This window comes from Ostrea edulis, chromosome 9 (genome assembly GCF_947568905.1).
Source record: "Ostrea edulis chromosome 9, xbOstEdul1.1, whole genome shotgun sequence".
Classification (NCBI taxonomy): domain Eukaryota; kingdom Metazoa; phylum Mollusca; class Bivalvia; order Ostreida; family Ostreidae; genus Ostrea; species Ostrea edulis.
In genome coordinates, this window is record NC_079172.1 from 47,836,366 (window position 1) to 47,863,917 (window position 27,552).

Here is a 27,552-nt window from a genome sequence, read left to right on the forward strand (position 1 = left end):
GATTACTATTTCGGTTTTTCAGGTCCGGCAAACGAGCGCGCTAAGTTTCCTGTCTAATAGCGTGTAAAAATGGCTATGCCAAGTAAGTGACAATAAATGTATATTTTGTTATAAATAGCAAACGTATCGATTTTCATGAGGTACTAGAATTTGACATATGACAATATTTGAGTTAACGTTTAACGTAGGGAGTGCAAATCTTTTTACTTAGAATGCGAGCGAGTTATCTCCCATTGGAGTCTTTGTGTGGCTTTAGTGTTAAGCTTTTCTGCAAAAGTGTTTGTTTTCTTCTTCTTACATTATTTTTAAGATCATCATTACACTCTTCCATACAGTTGGCAGTTCAGCATGTTTTGTATTTAAAATTTCATATCTTTTCTTTTTTTTTGGAATTGAAGATCTATTACAGTTTTACAGGTTGGGAGCACTTCCCCTATAGCGAGATATTCTCGCTAAAACGCGATTATCCCTCTTTAGCGAGAAATAAACATTACCATAAACAGGTGTTTTGGCGTCTTTATTGAAAATAATGGCAAATCCCGTGCAACGCTGAATAAGTGCGACACACACTCAACATGATGCGTATTGTTTCTATGAAATTGACAACATAGTCATGAAATTGCATATCAAAGTTGCTGCGTAAGAGGGAAGTAGTCTGAAATCCAATACACATCGTGAGTGTTTTTGTTTTGATTAATATATTTGCAGAAGTATCAGACATTTTAGCACTTTTTCTTCTTTTCACGTGAATCACGAAGAGATGTACTCCACGGGTGTTTTTCTCGGTTGTACAGGATATATTTATTCTCACTAGAGAGGGATAATTGCGTTTTAGCGAGAATATCTCGCTATAGGGGAAGTGTTCCCAACCTGTTTTACACAGATCAGATAAATCGCCAGAAATGTGTTTTTCAATGTGCATAGTGCTAACAGTTTGCACCATTATGATTTCCCTTAAAATAAGTAGTATTTTCCCCCCAAAAAAATAAACTTCATGTTTACATTAAATTACTTTCCTTCATTCGTTCATCTGACAAAGGTCAAGAAGAGAAAACCAGATTTTCCCTTTCTTATACCAATTACCTCAGCGTACACATATAACTACAACTACAAGTAAATATGAAGCTTACTTATTATCACTTCGCGCAATTAGTTGAGAAGGAGATATAGCATCACTGCTGTATGTATGCTTGTGGGCAAACTTTAAAGAGAACCCTTGCACTGAGAATTATCACACTTGACATACTTCTGTGGCATTGTAAGAGGACAAACCCTATTTATTTTAAAGTAAATTGGTGAAATATTTTTTTAAATATCGCATTATTACAACAATTAAACACTGGGATTTTATGTACGAGTTAACAATACAGACTTCTGGATAAAGTGAAAGTAATATTAGAATGGAGAGGGAGAGGGTGAACTATTATGAATTCCAGTATATTGACAACGTGCATGAATTCAGGTACATGTAAGTTGATGAGCTAACTTTGTGTTCATATGTTGTTATATTATGTAAAGTTAGTTTGCACAAATTTTGAGACGTTGTGTTTGAATTAAAATTGTCATTCGTCAGCCAGCTTTGAGTAATTGAAATAATTTTATAAACACATTATGAACATCATGGTTTCATTACCACTCGTGTCAATTAACAATACAGAAATAATCTGTGAGGCTTTGGGATGTACATAATTCACAAAAGCAAAAAAGACATTTGACAAGCTTCAGCAATCTCTCATTACTTGGATTTTGTCCCGTTTCTTTACGAAAAATAATGTTGCTTTTGTGGGAATCATTAGATTTGATGCTTTATGCATGTAGCTGTAAAGTAGGTAATTACCAAACTTTACATCGTATGTGATGTCTTTCTGCCCAACCATGTATGCATGTTAAGCCCCCCCAGCCCCCCCCCCCAGCAATAAGGGAAACTCCCCAACCACATACACGTTATCCCCCCTTCCAGCAAGATGTTTTGCACCTGTTTGTTGGTCAGTTGGTATCCATAGTGTTGTCCATTTAATATATTTTGGAATCTTTCCTTTATACACAAGATGCCTTTTCTGGGGGAAGGGTGGGGGGGGGGGGGAGAGATGATGATGACAGCAGAAAAAGGCAGGGATGGGATAAAGGAGATATATGAATTGAAAGTAGTTTCTACATGATAAATACTTCATATTTACTCTCATAACAATATATATTAGGGTTGTCCCAAAAAGTTGTAGACAATGTTAATAACTCATTTATTCATTAGAAAAAAACATTGATTTTGTTTTGTTATTTAAAACCATCATTTTGTGTTTTTTTTAACAAAGTTTCATAATATTATCTTTTTTCATAATGATGTAGAATGCAAATAAAAAACATGTATTCATAACTGTCGGCGCACAAACTTCATCTTCATCCATTACATTATTTACCTTCAAGATTTCGCTGTTTTTCTTTTTTATGGCCTTCCCATCTTTGGTTCTGATGTCATTCCCTCCACTTTCTTGTGGCTTTTAAACACTAGTGTCTCGCTAACATTCTGGTGATCTGATGTGCTTTCCATCTTGTGTTTTGTTTGAGTGGGGTTCAAATCACGGCCTACATAATATTTTATGATTTCTCATGCGCCGAGAATGTCATTGACATCTGCATACTGCTCAAATTTCATTACTACAGGTACATTTAAAAATGACATCACATATCTCTGCGGTTTATGATGTCCTGTGGTTGTAAAACCAGTATATTACATGAAAAACATCATTGATATAAATTTGAATATGATATATTTAATATGAAACTATTTGCTTTCATCTAATATGCAATTTCTGAGTTGCCCACTAGTTCTTTCCCTTTGTGGAACTCTTGCGCACAGTGAGACGCAAAACATACTTTCTTCCATACGCGGTGGGTACAATTGCTTATCTCTGCCTTCATATATTGCCTTAAGGATGATTATCAGACATCATGCAACCACCCAAACTGCTGGGACACACAATTTTAGTGAGTTTATGATTATTTGATAATGAAATAGCTCAAATAAAAATCGATAATCACCAATTTTCTTTGATTAAAGTATCCTTCGTGCAGAAGAGTAAATAAAAAAAAATAAATTCATATTCAATTTAATGGCCTAATTTAAACAAATATTCTTCATATGGTCAGTTTAACGACTGATATAAACAAAATTTATGCTTTCATAACTTTTATCCTTACTTACATAGCTAGTCTATAACATATGTATACATCTTGTACCCACCCAAGCATTCAGTGTAATACTGAATGTACCTCCATCACAGAAGAGTTGATATCTTGGAACTTGCGTATTGAGTTGTACAAAGAAAATATCTACTTGTTTTTGTACGTGAGCAGATGGATACCTTTATATTCAGTAACATTTCATCTATCTTTTTTATTACTTATTTCAAATTTTTTCATTTTTGTTTAGAATAATTAAGTGAAAGTTTTCTTATGTAATCTGATGTGTATTTTGAAAATTATTAAAATTGTTTACAAGTTTTTGGGATGGACTAATCCATCTTGATTTTCTACAACAGAAGTTGGCCTCATCCCTCATTTATGCCTAAATAATGCATATGTTCATAACATTTCCTGTTAGACGGTCATGAAGGGATGCTCCACTTAACGGGCAATCTAATTAGATTGGTCTATGGGTTGCCTCAGTATGGGACAAAGCAGCAGTTGTCTATAGATATTTTTTACATGTATTTTTACAGAGTATAAACTGGGAAATGTACCATTGGATAAATGGTCGATCAGAGAGAGGCTGGCTCTAGCATGCTCAGTTTTGAGGAGTGGTGATCAGAATTGGTAAGAATCAGTCATTTTCTTGTGTGAAAGCAGCATTCTTGTACAAAGCAGGGACAGGCATTAATGATCATCTGATTGCATTGGACAAATAAAATTGACTTTTCAGTCAAATGCAAATGCAGACATGTTTTCCAAAATGAGCAAGTTAAACTTCAGTTATGCAAAGATACTTCTGTAACGTTTTCGTTGTTGTTGATACATATGGCATATAATGAGTGTTTTAATTTACGGTCAAAACTGCTATAGCGACCCACTGTTAAAAAAAATTTCCCCCCAGGTGTTACCCTATCTATTGTACCTGTATTAAACGACCATCTGTCTGATGCGACCAATGGCCATGATTTTTAACTTCGTGTAATTTCACGAAATTTTACCTTTATTTAACGACTACATTTTCTATTACAATGCGATTCCTACTGTCGATATTGTTATGAATAGGAATAATATACTGGGTCTCACTATCTAGATATTTCCACAAGATTGTATGTGAGTTAGAACACAAGAATTGTGGTTCCTTCTTCAAGAATGGTAACAATATTATTGGAGTAAAAATTATACAATAGATGGAATACAGTGTGTTATGTAGACAAGAAATCATTCAGTTTATTTGCTTTTTTTTTTTTGTTGACTTGAACTTCAGTTATAAATAAAGTCATAAAATGTTTACACCATGTGTTGTGTTAACTACAGAGCATCATTCTTATTTGATGTCGTTTTTTGCTAGAGTTATACCTGCTAGATATATAGTTCCTACAGTAGTATAGCATTATTACCCAAACACACCAATCTCTCACCAGAGGGCGTTACGCTACGCTCCACAAAGTGAAGCTTGTGTAGATCGCCCTCTGGTGAGAGATTGCCAAACACACCTCACCAGACATGCTATTACTTCACAGGGTATCAGTAAGCAGAGCCATCAGAGCTTATGGAGAACCCAACAGACCGCAGGAATGGTTTTCTCAGAAGGTAATGCATTCTACTCTGTGAGCACAATGAATGTATATAAACAAGTAAGATGTATTTGTGAAAGGCTTTGTCCCTCAGCATTGCTAATTATTTTTGTGGTGAAGTTTATTCTGACCTTAATAATGACCTTAACCTTTATCAGTCATAGACTTGACCTTTTTGTTCACCAAGTCTGGTCTCTATCTTGTATAGTTCAAAAGTTGGGACTAGCCTAAGGGTTAATGTTGCAGACAGACAGAAATGCAGACCCGATAGCTATAGAGATAGAAAAACAGACAAAAACTTAATACACTTTAATCTTTGATCTTAAAGTTTACTATCTGATAAAAGTATAGAAAATGTATCTATTTCCATTTATTAGAGTTCAAACTAATTATCAAATAAAATATATAGGTCATCAAACTTTTTAAGACGTGAGACATATTCAAACAGAACCATATATCAACCTCAAAAAATTTCAATTTCCCTTAAACCGCATCATCAAAAGTTCACAAAAACTGGTCCTAATGATAGAATGGTATTCATAACAATTTCATGAAACTGTTTCTTTACAAAAATATTAAAAATGTCAGTGAAAGATAAAGAAAATCTATCACATAATGAACTTGACAAAGAAATAACTGTAAACAGAGTTAATGCCCTTGGATTCAATATTTTAAAACATATACACTGTAATTGAATATTCATATATAACTTACACTTTTGAAATAGTTTATGTTTAACAAGATTTTTTTACAGTAACTATCAGAAAAGTTTCCAATAAAATCTAAGTTCCTATCATGCATAAATCTAAATAAATAATTGATTTTGCAAAATCGTATGACGCCACAGGAGGGTGGAATTACTTTAAGTGCATAAGAATTGATGTTCCATTGATAAGATTTTATTCTTTCAAGAATTGTGATATGGAATTATGGATCATTGAGTTGTAAGTCCATTTATTGTAACAACATGTATTACATATATTTCAAATGATATAGGTATGGTCATAATCATTTTCTGATAATCATACTGCAGTATACTGGCTGTTTGTGATAATTACCATGGAGTAAACATTGCGTATAATTGTAATTGGTGACATATCACAAAAATGTATAATGTTTATTACAGAACTGTGCCTTACAGTATGCAGAACTTCTAGAGAAAGTAGAAACACCTAAGTAAGATGAATATATTTCTAATTTTAATGATTTTGATGTGTTAAATATTCTAATTTTTATGATTACTGGTTGTTATATATTTATATGCATTGTTGGTTTAAAAAAGTGTGTGTGTGTGTAAATTAGGCTGTTATACCTCAACATCTTTTAAGAAAAAGTTGTGGATGAATAGATATATACAATATACAAAAAAAAGATTACACATTTGGTTATCGTGTTTAACAAACTGCCTAATTTCTTTCTTTACAGAAGGAAGGGCAGGGACCGTGGTGAGGTGGAGACTCCCAGTCTTCAGATTATGAGGAAATTAACGATCGAGCGGATAGAAGAACTGAAGAAGGTAGTCACAGAACAGGAGCAGAAGTACAAGTAAGCGGTCTTATCAAGCGCTCAGTCTGCTGCTCATTACAGTCTTATCAAGCGCTCAATCTGCTGCTCATTACAGTCTTATCAAGTGCTCAGTCTGCTGCTCATTACAGCCTCATTACTTAGACAGTCATTATTAAAGGGACTAGTTTACGATTTTTGAAAAAAAAATCATTTTTTATGTTAAACATTAAAAATATAACTCATTTAATATTGACAGCCAAAATTTTGACCTTCTGAACGCAAGAATAAAAGCAATATTTTAGCCTTAAATTTGTGTTATGTAAACAAAGACTCAAGTCTTTTCATGTATACAAACACACCAGTGAAATGTTAATTTTGTAATATAAAGCATGTTAATTTTGCATACTCACAAATTTTAACTTTTAAATGACACATCTTACCCAAAGAATGCTTGAAATGTGAAAGATATAATAAACTTAGATCGATATCCATTTCTTTTGAAAATTTCGTAAACAATAACATACGGCAATCTTTGTTTACAAAACAAATAATAAACTCTCTAAGATGAGCTTCTGTGATAATGTATACCCATAATTTTTATGTGAAATCTTTTAAACACATTAGACAATAGATTTTGATCCTTAAAAGTGAAAAACAAAATTTTGGGGAAAATTGTTAATCAGTTCCTTTAAAGCAGTTTAGTGAACTGATGAAGCATTTCTCAGTTTTGTGGATGTAACTTTATTTTTCATTTTTGGCAGGAAATTGAAAAAGGAAGTGGAGATGATTAAATGTGGACAGTGGGATGATAGACTCCCGGCCCTCTACCAACAAATGCTCAGGTTGGTTAAAAAAAAGGTGTACTGTAAAATGTGACTTATTTTTGAATAATCTACTTTCCATGTAATGCATTTGAAATCTGAATTAACTCACAAAGATTAGATGCATATATATGATATACGCTGAAATACATGTACCATTATGAAATGAACTTAGTTGATGCTTGCTTTGCAACTGGGAGGCTGAGATTTGATTCTTGATACCATCTCAGTGTCAATCAAACCAAAAGTGTTTAACATTAGTGACTGTTCCTTCACCAAGTTCCAGGATTAGAATTAAAAGTTACTGGTCTTCCAAATATCAGAAGTTATGTGTCACAGTATTAGACCATAAGATTCCTCATTGTCATGGTAATGGACCATAAGATTCCTCATTGTCATGGTAATGGACCATAAGATTCCTCATTGTCATGGTAATGGACCATAAGAACCCTCATGGACCTGAGTGCCATGTGTAGTCAAAGGTTTTGGTAAAATCAGAAAAATCCACTGTTTTATTACATGATTAATTCCAAGCTTTCTGATTGTCTGATATGCAATAAACTAGAAGAAATAGAATGTTATGGTCACCTCTACATGCATATATAAATATAACATTTCATTTTTCCAATATCAGACCAAATTCAGATTGGGAATTTCCAATTGATATGATTGGTTATTATTTTTGGTCACCCAATGAAACTTTGTGTATCTAATTACTTTCAACAAGGTTTGCATGATTGTGACCAATCAACAGGTGATGCTTTTTGCTCTTAGGCACCTGATCGTACCTCTGGTATGTCCAGGTGTCCATGTTTGCCCTGCTCTGAATTCCATATTCTTTTTAGGATTTATGAGATTTATAACTGTTTGTTATCTTTACTGGGTGAGCAGGTGTCTTCTGGTAAGCTTTAGTAGTGGGCTTCAATGTTTTGAATCATCTAACTATGTTATAAACAACATCTCGCATTTCTTATCACTTTCATCTAGTTCTTGCACTCTAGTTGTAAAAGTACTGACAAGGTATTGTTTCATCGGCTCCACTAGCTAGCATTGATTGATTGAATATTGTTTAACGTCCCTCTCGAGAATATTTCACTCATATGGAGACATCACCACTGCATGTGAAGGGCTGCAAAATTTAGGCCTATGCTCGGCGTTTATGGCCATTGAGCAGGGAGGGATCTTTATCGTGCCACACCTGCTGTGACACAGGACCTCGGTTTTTGCGGTCTCGTCCGAAGGACTGCCCCATTTAGTCGCCTCTTACGACAAGCAAGAGCGTACCGAGGACCTATTCTAACCCGAATCCCCATGGGACAGCTAGCATTGATGTTTTTTATTCAATCATATGATAAAACAATTATTGACATTTTCTCAGTCAATACGATGCTTTAGCTACTCTTGAAGTACAATATTCACCCTCTGGGCTCTGTGAATATTGTACTCCACAGGTAGTTAAAGCATGATGTTGTCAATATTCACCCTCTGGACTCTGTGAATATTGTACTCCACAGGTAGTTAAAGCATGATGTTGTCAATAATTGTGTGGTATTCACCTCAAATGCAAATGGAGACATACTGTTTCTTTTCTAGTTTGTTGGATTTTGGCTTAATAGAAAGCGACGAATTATTCTGTCATATAATAAAGTATATTGTACAACTGTGTGTTAGAATACAGTGTATTACATACCCTATAGGACCATTATGTTTTATATAGGATTATTGTGTGAATAAATATGTAGCCCCAGTGTGTGAAGTCAAAACAACTGAATGTTCACCAAGAAAATGGAAGCAAATGGAAATGCCATATGCCTTTAAAATGATAGACAAAGGTTTGTTTATTCAATTTCAGTGAAAAGAAGGAAGCTGAGGATGCAGCTCGTGAAGCTGAGATGTCTCGAGCCGAGATGTCTCGATCAACATCTGAGTCCACTCCTTCCGGGTCCTACCAAATGTCTGCATCAGAAAGTAGGATTACAATCTTAGTATATCGTATATTTATACAAACCATACACTTGTGACTCTTTATTCATTATGAGCCAGAAATACTGGAACACTACTGGGTTTGAATGAACAATACAGTATTATATACTCAATCTTTTCCATCTGTCTTCAGCTGTATTCAAACACTTTTCTTGCATTCTTTAGTCGATAATACATCCTTTCAGATTTCTGATACCATGGGCATTATGAGACAAGATTTTTATGCAGTAATTGCATAGATTGGTACATGTATATTCCTGAATTTCATCACAAGGGGCTAGAATGCATTACAGGAAATGTTACTATTACTTTCTCATGAAAAGGAATATACACTGTACATGTAGTTATTCTATTTCTTTGTTATTTCTTAATTTAAACACTATAATCCTGAATTAATGAAATATTTTGTTACATATTTTCTATAAGCAAATGATATGAAATCATGACATGGTGTTTTTTTATCACATCCTACATCAGTCCTCAGTCAATTTATATCAGCCTTTTTTAAAAAAGTCAGATGCTTAGATTTTGACAGCTGAAAATTGTTGTGTAATTTGCTAATGTGTACAGATCAAGCTTTAAGGTTTGTCACAGTGGGCTGATTTTCACGCTTTGGTGTTTATAGTTTTCCAGACTTTTCTCTACAATATGCTTTAACTTAGGAATCTGAAATCTGATTGGTGGTTATTAGATGAGTAGATACACTTTGGGTCTCACTTTTGCTAAAGACGAATTCTTCCAAAATTGAAAAAAAAAAATGTAAAATTTATTCTCAGGTTGACTGAATGAATTCTTGTACTCAGTCTACTTCAGAGTCTCAATTTTTTTTAAATTTTATTTTGTGTTAGAGCTATATGATTTTTAAATTTTTAAATAAATTAGATATATCAATGTCTAATCAACTTATTAAGTCCATCTGATTATGATCTCCACATCTTTTTACAAAATGTTAAAATTATTTTTCTTGGTTTTACAAAAGAAATATCCATCCACTTGTTCAAATCTACATGGTCTGCATACATGTATAATAATATCTCAAATAAATAGGGGCACTGGTAAGGGGCATGTGTTGCTTTTGCAATGTTCTGAGAATGCTTGATTTACATGGAGTACAGAAATTACCGGTAGGGTTAGGATTTTAGGTTGGGGTGAAAGGGGTCATTAATCTGTGTGGCATACAATGTACAAGGATTTGGGTAATAGGGTGATTATTTTATGTAGAGTACAAATTTTAGGATGATAGGGTTTTAATTTCTGTGGAGTACAAGGGTTAGGGTTATTAATTTCTGTAGAGTATAGGGTTTAGGGTTATTAATTTATGTGGAGTATAGGGGTTAGGATTGTTAATTTTGATGGGTACATGCATTGGCAGTGTGTAAACAAACTGTTGTCAAAATTGTACACATTGTGTTGTCGACAATACGTAAGATATTGTAAACTTTATGTGAATGCAAATTTCATAGAAAATTATTTGTATATCTGTATCTGTGACCTCATAAAGTGTTTAAGAAAACTGATTTTAAGGCAAAATTAGAAATTCACTGACTTTGTTGATAGGTCAAACTGAGATGGAGGTTGAGGAAGTGAGCCAAGATACAGATAATAAAGACACGATTGTAGAGGTCTCAGACACAGTAAGTGAATGTGTATGTGTACATGTGTATACAATGTATATAGAAATATATATATTTATATATATGGAGAAAAATCAGAATACTGAAAATCAGCAATAAGGTCATAACTCCTGAAGAGAATGAAACCGGTTGAGTTATTTTCGGTGTTCTGATTTGTCTTTGTTTTACTATTACTTGTGAGGATCTTTATTTATATTTTGGATTTGAGAGAAAGAGAGAGAGATTGAGATTGTGTAGGTCTATAAGATATTAAAGGGGACTTTTGTGGTGGGTTTAGATAATTAAGTAGATCTTTTTATCTCTCCTGTTATGTGTATAAACTGATAAAGAGACTATGGTTGAAATCTTGATAAATGTTTGAGTCTAAGAATATGGACTGATGAAGAAAAGTGAATTCATATATACAGTACTTTTCATGTATACAAACTAATGAAAAACAATTCTGGATAGAATTTGTATTTGTGGGACTTAGATTGCAAATGAAATGTTACTGTAAAATACTTTTAATAGATGCTGAAATGCCAGTTTCATCATCCTTATCATCATCATCACCCATTTTTATTATCCAGGCCTTTTATTAATCCTTTTGAAAGGGTGAGACCTGGCTGACCTGTTGAGGTCGAAGTTTGTTTTTCTATACTTGGCGATCCAGTGGACTGATCCTATCCAGTCCTGTAGACTCTAGGTCTCATTTTACTATCTCATCCCATGTCAGCTTTGGCCTGCCTGGAGCTCGATATCCAATGACAATCATTGTAGGAACCTGTGATATCCAACCTGTACTGCTCTCAACATGACACAAATACATGTATTACTGTTTGTTATATGAAAAATCACTGATTGAAATGATAATCTATTGATGCATTGTTTTGTTTAAATTCAGACTGAAGAGAAACCTGCCATTAAAGAGCCTCTAACTGTAAAGATTGAGCCAGGCTTGGCTGGAGAAGAAAAACCCAAGCCCTCCCCCTCCCCCACCCGCCTACTGACCACCCTCCTCTCCAGTAAAACCAGCAAAGTGGAGGATCTAAAGGAACTCAAAGAGGTAGGAACGGAGGTCTGATCTTCTATCAAAGAGGTAGGAACGGACGTCTGATCTTCTATCAGAGAGGTAGGAATGGAGGTCTGATCTTCTTGCATACAAGAAATAGAGTACTGATGAATAAAAATTTATGTACTACCTATTCATATAGAAAGTACTGAAAAAAGATTAGATATTTTACTATCAATTCATATGCTTGGAAGTAAAAAGTATATCAGAATATGTTTTAAATTAGGGATGTCAATTTTACTCGGATAGCCTAGTTGAATACTCAGAGGCTTTAGTCGAGCAATAGTTGAGTACTCGGTAAAAAAACGGACAAACAGGGTGCAAGTGTACCTAAGTCATCTCAGTGCACACGGATAGCCAAGTGCACAGGATGAAAGGCTGCTGATAATGATTGTTTATCTGGATAGCCGTTTAGAAATTTGTTCAATTGAATTAAAGACATCATATTAATTGCACACAGCTAGAACAATGTGATACAATATTATGAAAGACAGGCTTGGGTTTATTTATATTTAAGTACGCTAGCATGAAAAGTACATCAGCATGCATAAGATATTCATTTTAATTTATGTTTATGAATTTTTATGTTGTTTCATTATCTTTTTTTTGTGAACATGCCCTTGTTTAATAGGGCATGCTTTTTTCTGAGAAAATTTTGGGGGTGCTTCGTGCATTTTTTCTAAGGAAATTAACTTTGAGGGTGTGTGGTTATACACAAGGGCATGTTATACACTAGACCCATAATCAATCTAAAAACTGTGGCCTAGTTCCAACTGAATCACCAACTTGTGACAAAGAAGCTGATAAACGGTCATTTTTATTTCGACAATGAAATGTTGAACAAGGAACAATTAAAATGTAATTAAGGCATAAAAAGAAACAAACAAACATGTTTATAAGGTCTTTCCTATGTATGTACAACAATGCATGATTTTATTATTCTTGTTCAAAAAATAAATTGGTCAATATTATTGGTCAAGAGCCTATTTCTAAGTGTCCAGCTGATGAACCAGTTTGACTTTACCCTTACATGATTTATACTCCCAAAACACTGAAGCGTTTAAAGTTTATGACCATAACTAAAAAGCTATTTTTAATGAGTACTCGACTATGAAAAATTTAGTCGATGATCAGTACTCGTTGACATCCCTAGTTTTATTGTAAACCTTTATTATCATTAAGTGACATTTTTCAATGCTGGAAGCTAACTTGAACAACCATAAGACAACACTGTACAAACAGGAAGTAACGTTTTGTGGGTATGTCTGTTGGACTAATGGTACAGACATGTATGTTTATACAGTGTATATTGATTGCTTCTCACATGGTGTTGTATGATATGATGGTTTTTACTTTTAATCAGAAAACTGAACAACAACAGGCCAAAGCAGAGGCAGCAGTGGCAGCTGTGCCCACCACAGTTACTACGGTTACAGAAACACCTGTAAGGAAAACAGAAGAGATTGAGCCTGTCGGTGCTGATTCTTTTATTGATCAAACCCCCTCAAGTAGTAAGAAAAATGTTTATTTCTTTATGTGCATATAAAATGAGGTGAATACCCACATACTTGCATGTAGTGACATTTTTTTGTGTGTTATTGGTGAGGCAAACAAATGACATGATATATGAATTTGTTACATGAAAATATACATCAGAATTCAATAAATGATTAAACTTGGAATAGGTGGATTAAGTGAAGGTCAGGGTCAGAGGGGGGCATGAAGGTTAATTTGGGTATTGATTGTGTGAATGCTAGTTCAATCCTTTTTAGCTCACCTGAGCTATAAGCTAAAGAAAGCTTTTCTAATCACACCTGTTGTTCGGAGTCTGTCTGTACATCTGTTCATTCATCTGTAAACTTTTTACTTCTGCACCAAAACTACATTGACAATTTCAACCAAACTTGCCATAAAGTATCCTTGGGTAAAGGGGATTCAAAAGTGTATCATATGAAGGATCAAATCCGTTTTTTATTTATTTTTTTCTCCATAAGAATTTAATGTGCTTGAAATTGCACATTACCTGTAATGCTTCAATATTTTCTCCCATAAGGGAGGGGGACAACCCCTTCCGAACCACCCTAACAAGTTTGGTTCAGTCACGACGCCAAGGGGCCAGAGTTTGGGTCATAATACATGTATGAGATCAGAATTTTATGTGGGAATAAATAGAATAAAAAGTTGTCATCTGAAGAACAGTAGGACCCACATGACGCTAATTCTTCCCTTGCAGCTGCTCCAACACTGACAAAACTTCTTCACAAAGGGGGAGAGAGTAAAGCAGCAGTTGAAGAGGAAGTGGGTCGGACGACCATGGACACCCCTAGCAGTAACAACACTATCCCAGTGGAGGAAGGTAAGGGTTGGAGTGATTGGGGAGGGGCAATCATTTTAGAACAAATCTACAAACTATGAATTATTTGAATTTATTGATATTTTAATGGAAAACTCATGCAGATATTATTTTAGGAAGTTAATATTTCATAATTATCTTTGTGTGAATGCTGCATTTATTTGAAAGTGTTGAAAAGTAGTAATTGTGAATTAAAACAAAAACTTATTTCCTTACATATACGGTAATTAGTAATTCTTATTAACTTTGCAAATAATGTACAATATGCCTATTGTGTTCAATGGCTTTTGTTATGAAAAAATTTAATTCATCTACTCCTATGCAACATTTTTATTTTGATACAGAAATTGTGGAGATAGAAGATGTGAAAGTAGAAGTATCTGAGGACCAGGAAGTGATTCTGCAGCATAAAGTCAAAGAGGAAGTGGTTAATGTGGACCAGGTGCTTTAGTTTATTCCTGCTTAGGTTGCTCAGAGGGGGGGGGGGGGGGGGTGTTGTGTTAAAGTAGATTATCCCACAGTCTGTGTAATTCAATAGAAACTACAAATCACTGTGTCTTGAGATTTGGTGCCAGGCTTCCATAGATAAGCTTTCTCATGAGAGTATTTAGGAATACTTGAAGGATTTATTTTAGATCACCTTTCATTAAGAAGAACTTTTTTTGCATAAATTCACAAAGCCCTCTCATTGCAAAACTAAGTTTCACAATACAAACTAGTATATTTGAAGTATTTAAAAATGTTAACATTCACAAAACTTGCATTTCACTGATAAATCTCAAAAGGTCTTGAAGAAATAAGGTGTCATTAAATGTAAGTGATTTGCAGTATTTGTTTGCCAGGGATGTGTAAATTCCATATGCAGTATAAATTTGCACATTTTAAAAAATTTAGATTTGGATCTATATAACCTCCTGAATTTAATAAAAATAAAGTGCTCGCAAATGATAAAATGATTTACAGTACTTTGCAATGTTTAGTGTTGGGAAAAATGCAGGTATACGTATATCAGATGAAGAGAAGTCAGAAACATTTGAATTTTGTATAGGATGAGAGTCAGGAATCCACAGACATAGGCTTCATACAGTTAGAGGAGGAGATGTTGAAAGAGGAGCCGATGTCTCCAGCCAGCAGTGTCTCCTCCAAAGTCAGCGAGTGTGACATCAAGCCTGGCAGCAGACGCAGTCGAGGTAAGAATGACGGCAGTTGCTCATGTTGCTTTACTTCTAACATTACTGTTAGCAGTGGCAGCTAAACGTTGCTGTGTAAGCACTTGTTGTGTAATTATGTTCCATCAATCTGAAGTGAGGTGAAGAAACAATGTCATGATATACCAGAGATTTGACAAGTGTTTCTTTCAACAAAATGTGAATTTGATGGTGCATAGCTGACAAAGGAAGTTTGTTATAATTAGGAGTTACAGCCATTGTAGGAGTTGAAAAGTTACAGAGATTTACTATAGTATATGTATTTTAGGGTTTTATGATTTATTTTATGTAGTTTATAGGTGATTCTGATAGCTATAGGTGATCATAATAACTACATGTGATACTGATACATGCAGCTACAGGTAATTCTGATAGCTATAAGTGATCATAATAACTACATGTGATACTGATACATGCAGCTACAGGTAATTCTGATAGCTATAAGTGATCATAATAACTACAGGTGATACTGATACAAACAGCTACAGGTAATTCTGATAGCTATAGGTGATCATAATAACTACAGGTGATCCTGATACATGTAGCTACAGGTAATTCTGATAGATATAAGTGAAGCTGATAGTTGTAGTTGAGTTATGAGTTGGTTGATAACCTGTGCTTAGTGCTCATGGTGTTTGTTGGTGTTGGAAACTTCTGATTATACAATGTACTTATGTAGCTGGTAGAGTGGACTTTGATGCTTGAGATCTTTGAGTGACATTCCACAGAGATGGACTATGGTTCTCATCATTAATCATGTTGTGATTTTTTGTGGGGGGTTGCAGAGCTCCAGATAAGGTGCGTATCAGCGTAAATACTCATTAAATTTTACCAAATACACATTTAAGTTGAAAATCATGCGTATAATTACTCATTAGCGAATGTAAATACGCTTTACACTCCCAAAGTAATGCTTATTAGTCCGCGTATTTGTGATACATGTAGTATGATATAAATATGAATTATCTATTCATATGAATTGAGGTTAGCCCAGGGCTTGATCATACATGATATTTAGCGCTATGAAATACGTTTGGATGACAATCACAATTTAGAAAATTTGGAAGAGTTAACTCAAAACACTATTATATATGCCTACATGTTATACTTTCTTAAAGAGTTAGTGTGCGGTCGAAAGCACAGGGAAATAAAAAACCCTTGTATTATCGATCGTGGACGAATGATATACAAAATTGGATCATAGTCATGTGACTTGAGTGTCTGACATATTCAAATTTAATGCATCAATGATAAATATCAAATTCCAAATGACAATGAATAGTTTTAATAAAAAGAACTACAAAGGATTTTCCCCGTAAATTGCTGGAGCGGCCTTTTAGTATAAACTTTAAGTTCAAGTTTAACGGAAGAAGTATCGTTTATCTGGTGACATCTTCTGTGCAAAAGAGCAACGATAATCAGTAAATTAACAAAATACCCTTTTGAATTTTTCTGAAAAGCAAAATACTCATTGATTTGAAAATCAGGGAGTAAATACTCTTTGTGGTAAAAAAATTAACTGGAGCTCTGGGGGGTTGGGTGTTTGCAGTTTAAATTGTTTCGATATAATTATGTTTCCTCTTCATTTTGAAATCGTGATCTCACCTTACTCACCTAATCTTTCTTATTATTTCAACTTGGATGATATAGCATGTAGGTGAACCACGACATGAAGATTTTGCCATGTATTAGTGTGACCTTCATATGAACTTGTATGATCTCAAGTAGTAATATGAAAGTCAAATTACAAGAAAAATTTGTCCATGCTGTATCATTGCAACTGTTGAACCTAGGATTATGATATTTGATTAGTTAGTGCATACCATAATGAAGATGTATCCTTACCATTATGATTTACATATAACCTTGTATAGTCTTGTAAAGTCAAGGTCAGACTTAATAGAAAAAGTTCACCATGTCAATATCACATTTTATTATCTGATATTTGCCATGTTGATACATTACCATGTAGGATTTACTATCATGAGCATTTTGTAACTTTGTATTGTAATCTCAAGATCGTACAGAGGATTGAATTCCCTAGCTGTATGTAAATAATCAATTTCAGTGATATTTCTGCTCAGTACAGCAAGTACTTTGCAGTAAATTACCTTTCTATTAGAAAAAATTCAGTGTGTCAAACTTTCTCAATTAAAACTATTTCTTATCTTTATTGATTATCAATGGATGATTTTTCTAGTCCTGACATCAGAAAATCAATATTGTCTGAAGCATTGTAATTCGGATTTCTGTGGTGTATGACTTTCTTAACAAGCGTAAAACAGCGTGCAGTCAATGTCTAAGTGTGCTGTCCTGCTGACCACTGAAATGTGCATATCGATTAGTTTATACACAGGGGGTGTGTATGTCTAATACTGTGCATATATATACTGTGACTGAACCTTGTGCAGTCAGATTAAAGCCAGTTTGGCCCCTTAGTGAATATGCTGTTGCATTATGTCAGCAGGCAAATCAGACATTGGCTCTGTATCGGTAGACATTTTCATGACTGTTTCTTTTTTAAATAAAATTATGTAGTAAACGATAATTTTATGGAATGAAATTATCATAAAAACAACTCTCGTCACAATATGTGTATACTATACCCATTCATGTTTATTTTCAAAGATAAAATACAAACACCCATCTAAAAGTACATGTAAATCAGGAGAGACAACCACCCACACAGTTTTGTCAGTAATTCAGTTAGAATGTTGTGCATGATCAGGAATGTTATGATTGTTTGGGGACTTTTCTGAAGTCAGATTGCATTATTTATTACATTCACATGTGAAAAATTGATTTAGCTCAGTATTAGGTTTTGGTGTCAACGTTTTTCACAGAATTTATTGGAACAGACGTTTTGGTTTCAGAAGTCACGAAACCATATATGGAAATGTTTTCCAACATGTCCAATATTTTCAACCTCTGTGTCATGTTTTAGTATTAAAGAGAGGGATGTTGACTCAGAGACAATTATTCACTCTGATCAAGATTTATTACAGAAAAGGTGTGTTTTTGGTATGGACCTACTGATACTTTGAATTCAGAAAAAAAATTTAGGCTTCGAGAGAGCCTAGGGTTATTTCTCCCACAGAACATAGGATTATATTTAGAAATTTTAGCTGTTTGGCTTTACAATTGTTTACTGAGGGAATGGGGTTTTCTGATCACCTGTTGTCCATCGTCTGTCTGTCCGTCTGTTAACTTTTCACAAATTTCGACTTCTTCTCCAGAACCACTGGGCCAATTTCAACCAAACCTGACAAAAAGCATCCTTAGGAGGAGTACTTTCAAGTTTATTCAAATGATAGGCCATGCCCCCTTCAAAGGGGAGATAATTGCAAAAATAGGGTGGGTTCATTAAAAACCTTCTCAAGAACCACTGGGCCAGAAGAGCTGAAATTTATATGAAAACTTCCTGATTCAAGTTTGTTAAAGCCATGACCCCCGGGGGTGGGATGGGGTCACAATAGGGGATTAAAGCTTTACATGCAAATATATAAGGAAAAGCTTTCAAATCTTTTTCTTAAGAACCACTTGGCCAGGAAAGTACAAATCTACATGAAAGCTTCCTGACATAGTGCAGATTCAACTTTGGTAAAATCATGGCCCCTGGAGATAGGATAATGCCACGATAGGGAATTAAAGTTTTACATACAAATATAAAGGGAAAATCTTTAAAAATCATCTTCTCAAGAACCACTGAACCAGAAAAGTTTGCATTTACATGAAAGCATCCTGACATAGTGCAGATTCAAGTTTATTAAAAGCATGGCCCCCAGGCATAGAGTGGGGCCACAATAGGGGATCAAAAGTTTTACATACAAATATATAGGAAAAATCATTAAAAATCTTCTTTTGAAGAATCACTGGGCCAAAAAAAGTTTACATTTACAGCTTCCTGTCATAGTGCAGATTGAACTTTGTGCTGCATACCATTTTTGATGACCTTTGACCTTGGCCTTATAAAGGTCAATCGAATTTTGGGGCAATTTTTTTTTTGTCCAGACCTTAACATTTTTGTTGTTTTTTTTACATAGACTTTTGATATTTCATATGTGGGAAAGTGTGTCATGTGCCATTTTTGATGACCTTTGACCATGACCTTTTATTTAAAGGTCAAATAATAGATTTTTTAGAGCATTTTATTTGTCAGGACCATAACTTTTTTTTTTGTCTTTTGACATAGGCCTTTGATATTTGGTATGATGGCAAAATTGATTTACTATCATATCTTATGTGATCCCTAAAAATGTTTTTTAAAAACTACGAAAAATGGAAGGGAAGACATCATTTTTAGTGTACTAAAACAATTATTCCTAGTTAGTCATTTGTATTACATACTGTAATTAATTAACATATACATATACAGTGTGAAATTCAGTCGTTAGGAGAAAGCATTAAAAGTGCAGGGGGAAACAATTTCAGGTTCAGAGTATGACATTTAGAGTATGAATTTAATGGTATGATGACATTTGTATCATTCATAGGCCGGCAGTCTGGAAGGAGAAGGCGTACTAAGAGACAGAAGAAGCCCATGGTTTGTTGCAATTCTTCAACTGCAGCTTTTTTTTGGGGGGGGGGGGGGTTAAAAATGAATTTCTTATTTTTGATTAAACTTATAGATAACAAAATCACTATTATTATTTTTTCCTTTAGGGAGTTAAAGATGAGGAGAGTACATCACGGTTGAGTGATGGTGACACGACTGAAGATGAGACTGCCCGTGAAAGTGACGATACGTCCATTTCCGGAAACATTACTAATGTTCCTACCCCTGTACCATTCACAGAGTCCATTCCAAGCAGCCCATTGTCACACTGGTCAGGGCAATTTTCTTCTTGTATAAAGAAATTTCATATGGAAGGTTTTAATCCTTGGGAAGAAACTTCATTTAATATTAGAATTTTAAAAAAAATGACATATACATTTATAGCATTTTATTAGGAAGGAAAAATGGATATTTTTATTTATATTCAAAGAGGAAAACATTTAGAATATCTGTCCTCCTTTCCCCGTCCAATCAAATTGGGGGAAAGTTTTTCAAATTTAAACATGTTTTTCATCTTTATATTGTAGCAGTGACACAGAAGATGAGAAATCCTACAAGAATTGGAAGAAGTCCATCATGCTGGTGTGGAGGTCTGCAGCCAATCACAAGTCAGTATTGCTTAAGTACTACCCATCAGGAAAATAGAAGTTTGTAAATCTTTAAACAGAGCAAATCAATAAATGAAGTTCACTATTACATTGGTCAAATGCCAGTCTTTTTTTTTTTTAATTGTGATTCATATGTTGTTATGACAAGAAAGTGTTTGTCATAATCTGAAAACCTGGTAACCATTAGTGTACATGTATTTCTTGTTTCACACGCAGGTATGCAAATGTGTTCCTACACCCAGTCACTAATGAAATTGCCCCAGGGTACACCAGCATTGTTCACAGGTAAAACAATTCCTATGCAGTCAAGTTTAAACGTGTAACACTTCATACCAGAGTATATTCTGATTGTTTGTTTAACTTGGGGTATATAGACATAATTTATATTTCCAATGGTTTCCCCTTTCCTCATGAACGTGCTGCAGTTGTAAACAATTGGCATGTGAATCTTGATAAATAGGGTACAGCTATTTTAAAGGGGCATTAGCTGTGAAAGTGATGGCAAGCATTTTTACTCAAAATCTCTCAATGGCGAAGGAATATATATTAATGGCTAATAAAAACCTTTATTTTACTCAACAACAAGTGAAGCCTAATAAACTGCATTAGATAACCCACTTTTAGTGTAAAGAAATATATAAGGAAGAATTATAATTGTCTTGCAAGACAATAATTACTTAATCACCAAAATGACACATTCATGCGCCTGCTTTGAGGTTAAAAAATGTTTGAAATAATTAATTACTGGTGTAGTTACTGAAATATACATGTACAATATAGAGCAATTTTCATTAAATTCAATTTTTGGTGACAAAATGACAGCTAATGCCTGCTGGGAATTCTGAATAGAAATGAAAGTAGAATGTAAATATAAGAAATGAATTTCATTGTTGAAAATGCATGAGGGTATGAATTGCGACACCTCAAATGGGCACATTATTCTTAAAGCACAAATGTACTTCTTAAAGTATGCCAGCATGAAGGATCACAGTTCATACCCTAAATGTATATTCAACAATGAAATCTATTTCTCCAGAATATTTCACTTGTATTGAGACATTATTCACTTAGCGGGCATAGTAACAGATTCCTACGTAAGCTATGGACACAAATCTTAGTCAGATCTTGCCAATGCCTATTGTGATTCAAGATCTCTGTTGTAAAGGCTTATCCAAAAAAAACTGTTAGCATTTCCTCATTTTCATTGTAATATGCTTTCCCATGTCATTTAAGTCACAGGTCAAACCTCACTAAGAATGCAGTGAAAAGAATGTATCTTTATAGAGATACGTTTATTGCAGAATTACTTATTTTTGTACTTTATTGAGAAATGACGGTGTTTGTTAGAATCAGATTTTGTGTTCGAAAAATGCTTATAAATTCTATATTGTAGTTTACTAATAACGAAAATCAAACCTGCACGGAAATAACTTATTTTACAGTAATGACCATATTTTTTTCTTCTTTCAGGCGGATGGATCTGAGTCAGATTAAGAAGAACATCGAGAGTGGGGTAATCCGGACGACGTCGGAGTTCCAACGTGACATGATGCTGATGTTTACTAATGCCATTATGTACAATAACTGCAACCACAGGGTCCACAAGATGGCAGTGGAGATGTATAATGATGTCCTGCAACACATCGAGGTATATTTATGTACACAATATAACTATTTCCATAGAGAGGAGGTTATCTTTGATATTACATCAGCCATGAGATCAAATTTTCCTTTCTTGTACTGTATTTATATCCTTAGAGCTATACCATCATAGGATATAGGCTGGGTTGGTAGTGTTGTTCCCCCCTCTCCATAATCAGAGATTTGGGGTCATATAGTTTTTGGTCTGTCTGCCTGTCTCTCTGTTTGTCTGCTTGTCCACAAAAAAATTTAACCTTGGCCATAACTTGATCTAGTTTTTTTAAACTGTTAACCTAGACCATATCTTTTGAATGGTTAGTGATGGAATTTTTATATTTCACATAACTGTGTATTCCTTGTGACAAGACCTTTCTTTTGGTACCAAAATTACTTTGCTGTCATATGGGGCATCAGTTTCAAAAACATACCTTGTTTTCAAAAGTTTGTGTAGTGCAAGTTTGTTTTTCTACTCCCACTACAGTTTTTGTTCAATTTCAATGAAATTTTTTATAAAGAACAGTACATACAAATATTGTAAATTAACTTTTATTCGCATGCGAGAAAATTTCATGAGATTTGTGAGAAGCTCATCGTCACGAATATTTTTCATTGCAAACCAGTCGTTGAATGTCTGTAATTGGTGATTGCGAAAATTACTTACGGCAAAGCAGTTTACCACAGGTGAATCGCGAAATAAAGTAGTCACGAATAAAAGTTGGTTAACAGTACATAAGTCTTTTTTAAGTTATTGTATGCCCATCATAGATGGGTCGTAATATGGTACAGCTGTCTGTCCATCTCAACTTTTGGACCAGATAAAAACAGTACTCAAAAGGCTAGGATCATCAAACTTGGTGCACAGCCTATTGTTTTTCAAGGTTAAACATCAAGGTCTAACTTACACTGCACATTGAATTCTTTGACTGATATTGTTTAAGAGTTTTGTATCAGTATATTTATTGTTTACATTTGTAGCAATATGTGAGCACGCAGATCATGGTTCAGACCACAGACACCAAACTATTGAGGGGTTCCAGACGAGTTGACACCAGTGATAAGGTACAAAATGGATCAGTCTCTCTACATGCATTGATAGTTAAGAAATAAATTTCATTTTTGAAAATACATGAGGGCATGAACTGTGAAGCTATACGTCAGCTTACATGTACTTCATGCAGCGTGTTTGCACTTCATGAAAAGTATGCAGGGATACCGTGTTTTTTACTCCAGATTATCTAGGATAAAAAATGTGCGCACAGAAGGCCCCCACCAAAAATGTAAAACTCACAGCCCCCGGACCAGGGCCTCAGCTTCCTAAACAGAAGAGGACTTGATGAAAATGCATAAAATTTGTAAAGATCTTATTTCATTTACTTCTTGATATCAAGCACAAAATCTAGATGAGTACTTACATTGAACATGGAGGCTTTTACTATCATTGTGAAACTCTTGTCGCCTGGACCAAAGATTCAGGCTCCAGGAAATGAGATCACATGACATTGTGTAAACACATTCAATATTAAAACACTTTTCTTTGATCAAAATTAGACCTTTTCTGCTCCACGATATTGATATGTTGCTATAAACTTCCAGTCTATGTGAGGGGATCAAAGTATCTAATTTTAATTAGATTGACTTTTCCTTGATTTTTTAACACCTAACAGATAAATTGTGTGCATAGTTATAATGAGCTTGATTGTCTCTACCAAAATTGTAAAACTCAAAATCCCTAGGGTCTAGAGTTCTGGTTCCAGGTTTGGGCTATGTGGCCTGAAAAAAGTGAAAACGAATTGCATCTCTAGAAATACACTTTATTCGTGGATGTCTACTCACACTTACCACAAGGGTTGCTTTTGAGCAAACAATGTACCATGAACCTGAACCAAGGTTACAATTAGAAGTAGCTGGCAGCTAATGACAAACTTTATAATTTTAGGTTCAACACATATTTTACCACAATGTTAATCTAATGTGTACTATGATTATATGAGCTAAAATATTCAGAATCAGACATGAACAAGAGTTCTACAATATGGAAAACATACATTGTGTATCGTATTCCATATAACTATAAAAAAAATTGTCTTGTAAAAAAAGATAGGAGCATTTGAATGAAGATTTGTTTGTCATTTTTCACTGGTGTGGAGACTTCACCAGCTTTAAGGTGAAGGACAACAAGTTTAAAAAACATTTTGACAACCCTTACAAACGGCACCCAGGTCGTAGCAGCGAGGGTTGTTTATCGTTCTGATGCCTACCGTGACGTGGGAACATCATTTAAAGGTGATATCCGCACTCTTGTGACTTTCACTTCTAATTCTGCACTTTTAGCAAAGGAACAGTCACTACTTAGGCTTTACACATTGCTGGGGTGGAGAATTGAACAGTCACAAAGAAACAGTCACTACTAAATGTCTTAGGCTTTACACATTGCTGGGATGGAGAATTGAACAGTCACAAAGAAACAGTCACTACTAAATGTCTTAGGTTTTACACATTGCTGGGGTGGAGAATTGAACAGTCACAAAGGAACAATTACTATTAAATGTCGTAGGTTTACACATTGCTGGGGTGGAGAATTGAACAGTCACAAAGGAACAATTACCTACCAAATGTCTTAGGTTTTACATATTGCTGCAGTGCTAAAATAAGGGTTGAGTACTCCGTGATCTTTGGTGTATAAATAGGTATCTACAGACAAATGAGGACCTATGGAAATTGTGAATGTGCTGATTACAATGTTTCCAATGATTTTCACCATGTTTTCAGGAAGAAGACAGCAAAAGGAGACGCACATCATCAGAGCAACATGGAGAAGGAGGGAAAACCAAGAAAAGGAAAACGCGAGCAGACGACACATAAGGCTGGGATTCATCGCCTAGAGCTAGTGGACAGAGACCATGAGTCTGAACGTTATCATTACGCAGATGTGACAATATTCTCTTTGACTCTATAGACATGTTACCAATTGTTGTAGAGTGAATACAGAAATATACAGTAACATCACAAGGAAATTGTGGTTTTATGAGACTTTGACGTGGTTTACAGGTACAAATACACAGTATAACCTATTGATTAACATCTCACTACACTGGCTTTAAATTAAGCCAAAATGTGAATATTACATTACATGTATTTAAGCCCACTCATTTGCATGTGTTTATCAAGGAAGTACATGTATTATTTTCATTGCTATTAAATCAATATAGTGTTTGAAATTCATTGTGTACAAGGTTTAGGGTTTATTTTGTATCAGAATTCAATGGGACTTGCACAGTTGTTTTAAACAGAGATCTGGCCCCAGGATCATGGAACATCTTGTACTAAAGTCAAAATCTGTGTACGAAAATGAAGAATTTCTACCATAAAAATCTAACCTTTAAAATATTTTGTAAGGCAGCATCTCCAGGGTATTGTTTATCATATATTTGAATTTCAGTTTCACACTGGATAAGCATCTTATAGATGACTGGAAAACTAAGCCTTTTGAATGAGGGCTTGTAATTTTCTAGGGTCAAAGGACAAGGTCAAACAATGGATGTAGCCATTATGGACAAGAGATTTTAATTAAATGTTCAGTAATGAAAGCTTGCACAAAGGTCAAGATCTGAGATCATAAAACTTGGATAAACTCACTTGATATACAATGTAGGTGTCATTTTAGCTACTGAGTACGTCTCTGTTTTGTGATGTCAGGTCCAGGATTCCTATTCCTACTTCATTCATGGGTAATGATGATGGCCTTTAGAGAGGAAGATGTTGGGGCTATATGGGCCAAAATCCACCAAAGTTCCTATGGAATGCCAAATCAACATGTATTCAATATTTTTACCTGTCTTCATATGATATGCAAGTTTTGAAAAGCATCCAAGTTATTTCCCTTTATAATATTCTTTTCACAACTTCCTATCCAGAACCACTGCGGCAATTTCAAGTAAACCACGTAGGAATTTTTTTTTAAATTCTTTTTTAAGAGCAAGGGATTTAAAGGATATGCAAGCATCCTATGAGACCCAGGACAGAATCACAATAAGGGGTGTGAATTTTTACACTGAAATATAATGCATGTAAAGGAATTTAAAACTCATCAACAAACCACAGGTGCAATGTTTGTCAAATTAATACGCAATCATCCTCTTGTCCTGTGGATTTTCAGTAATATCTCCTTATCAGCTAAAGATGGTTCAGGTGAGCATTGTGGCCTCTGGGCCTCTAGTTACTTCTTAGAAACTACTAGGATATTTTTTTTTAATAAAATTGTCGTGGAACATCTTTTGAGATAGGGGAACAAAAACAATTGTGAATTTCAGGGTTCCTTCAGATTTGGGGTGCTTAAGGTAGGTATAATACCTCAACAGAAAAAGACTACAATCTGCTGGATATCTTGCATAAAAAGCAAAGTTATAAAGCATGAATGCATCAACCGAAGTTGTGAAATTAATGGTCTGTGGGTTATAAGGCTCATATAATGAAAATGAATTAAATGTTTAAAAATCTCTGTGCCTGAATATTTAGGAAACGGATTAGGTGCACAATTACATGTATATTGAGCATGGAAGTCTCCACTGACTTTGTGAAAATTGCGGTCTTTGGGTTAGACTATATGACTCATAGAATGAAAATGCGTAAAATGAGTTAAATCTTCTCCTCTGAACATCTAGGACACAAGGTACCTTGAACTTCATATTGAGCATGGAGGTCTCTTCCGAAATTGTGTAACTCATGGCCCATGGGTCAGGCTCAAAGCGTGGAACTATATGGATCCTGTTGTGAAAATCTTTTTTGGGGAATTAATTTTAAAATTTCACTCGTGTTGAGTGTGCTCCTTTGTTAGCTGACCTGTTTTATATTCTTATGAGGCAGAATTTATTCGAAAGCTTCTACATGAGAGGAAAAAATCCCTTGCTGTGGCCTTCAACTGAACATTTAGATATATCGACGAAGTATCATCTACATGTATTAATAATCATTTTCATTCATATGTTGATTCGATATATGCCAGTGAAATCGAAATAAAAGACAAATAAGAGAGTCATCCACATCTGTTTTGTACTTATATATTTTATTGAACATAGATGTTAACGACAAACTATCAACTCAACTTTATGACAAACGTGAGGACTTCAGCTTCTCCATCGTCAACTTCCCATATTTGTGTAGCAATCTTCCATTAACACCAGTTGTCTCTCAACTGATTTCATACGCAAGGGCTTGTTCTGCGTATGATCAATTGATAAATCGTTGGGTCAAATGCAGTTTTGGAAGTGTTTCATACCAATTGTTAGGCCGTTCTTTACACACTGATTTTGACTACGGATTGCTCTGTTTACCTGATCAATATATAGGGGTCATGGCGGATGTGACCGGTCAACAGAGGATGATTACTCCTCCTAGGCACCTGGTCCCACCTCTGGTTTGTCCAGGGGTTCGTG

The 27,552-nt window shown here is 34.6% G+C and overlaps 1 protein-coding gene across 2 annotated transcripts; it reads left to right on the forward strand.

Annotated features, from left to right (window-relative positions):
- Window positions 1-25,342, forward strand: LOC125659592 (bromodomain-containing protein 8-like). 2 transcript variants are annotated; one of them, XM_048891317.2, is made up of 20 exons: window positions 1-82; window positions 3,717-3,810; window positions 4,707-4,776; window positions 5,887-5,936; window positions 6,186-6,305; window positions 7,028-7,108; window positions 8,940-9,055; window positions 10,628-10,704; window positions 11,588-11,749; window positions 13,119-13,266; window positions 13,989-14,111; window positions 14,453-14,550; window positions 15,157-15,298; window positions 19,810-19,859; window positions 19,979-20,142; window positions 20,399-20,479; window positions 20,696-20,764; window positions 21,950-22,127; window positions 23,096-23,179; window positions 24,890-25,342. In XM_048891317.2, exons 1-20 carry the CDS (start codon window positions 70-72, stop codon window positions 24,980-24,982), a joined length of 2,013 nt encoding a protein of 670 aa, XP_048747274.2. In that variant the 5' UTR covers window positions 1-69; the 3' UTR covers window positions 24,983-25,342. The 2 variants fall into 2 exon arrangements, with proteins under 2 accessions (XP_048747274.2, XP_048747273.2); XM_048891316.2 differs by lacking the exon at window positions 1-82 and adding an exon at window positions 1,393-1,462.
- The last annotated feature ends 2,210 nt before the right edge of the window (window positions 25,343-27,552 follow it).

Excerpts from the sequence above, each read along its gene's own strand:
- LOC125659592 (XM_048891316.2), top strand. The coding sequence starts at position 1,426 with ATGAATTCCAGTATATTGACAACGTGCATGAATTCAG. Across the intron at positions 1,463-3,716 it reads GACAACGTGCATGAATTCAG|AGTATAAACTGGGAAATGTA; the intron begins GTACATGTAAGT and ends GTATTTTTACAG. Across the intron at positions 22,128-23,095 it reads ATGTCCTGCAACACATCGAG|CAATATGTGAGCACGCAGAT; the intron begins GTATATTTATGT and ends TTACATTTGTAG.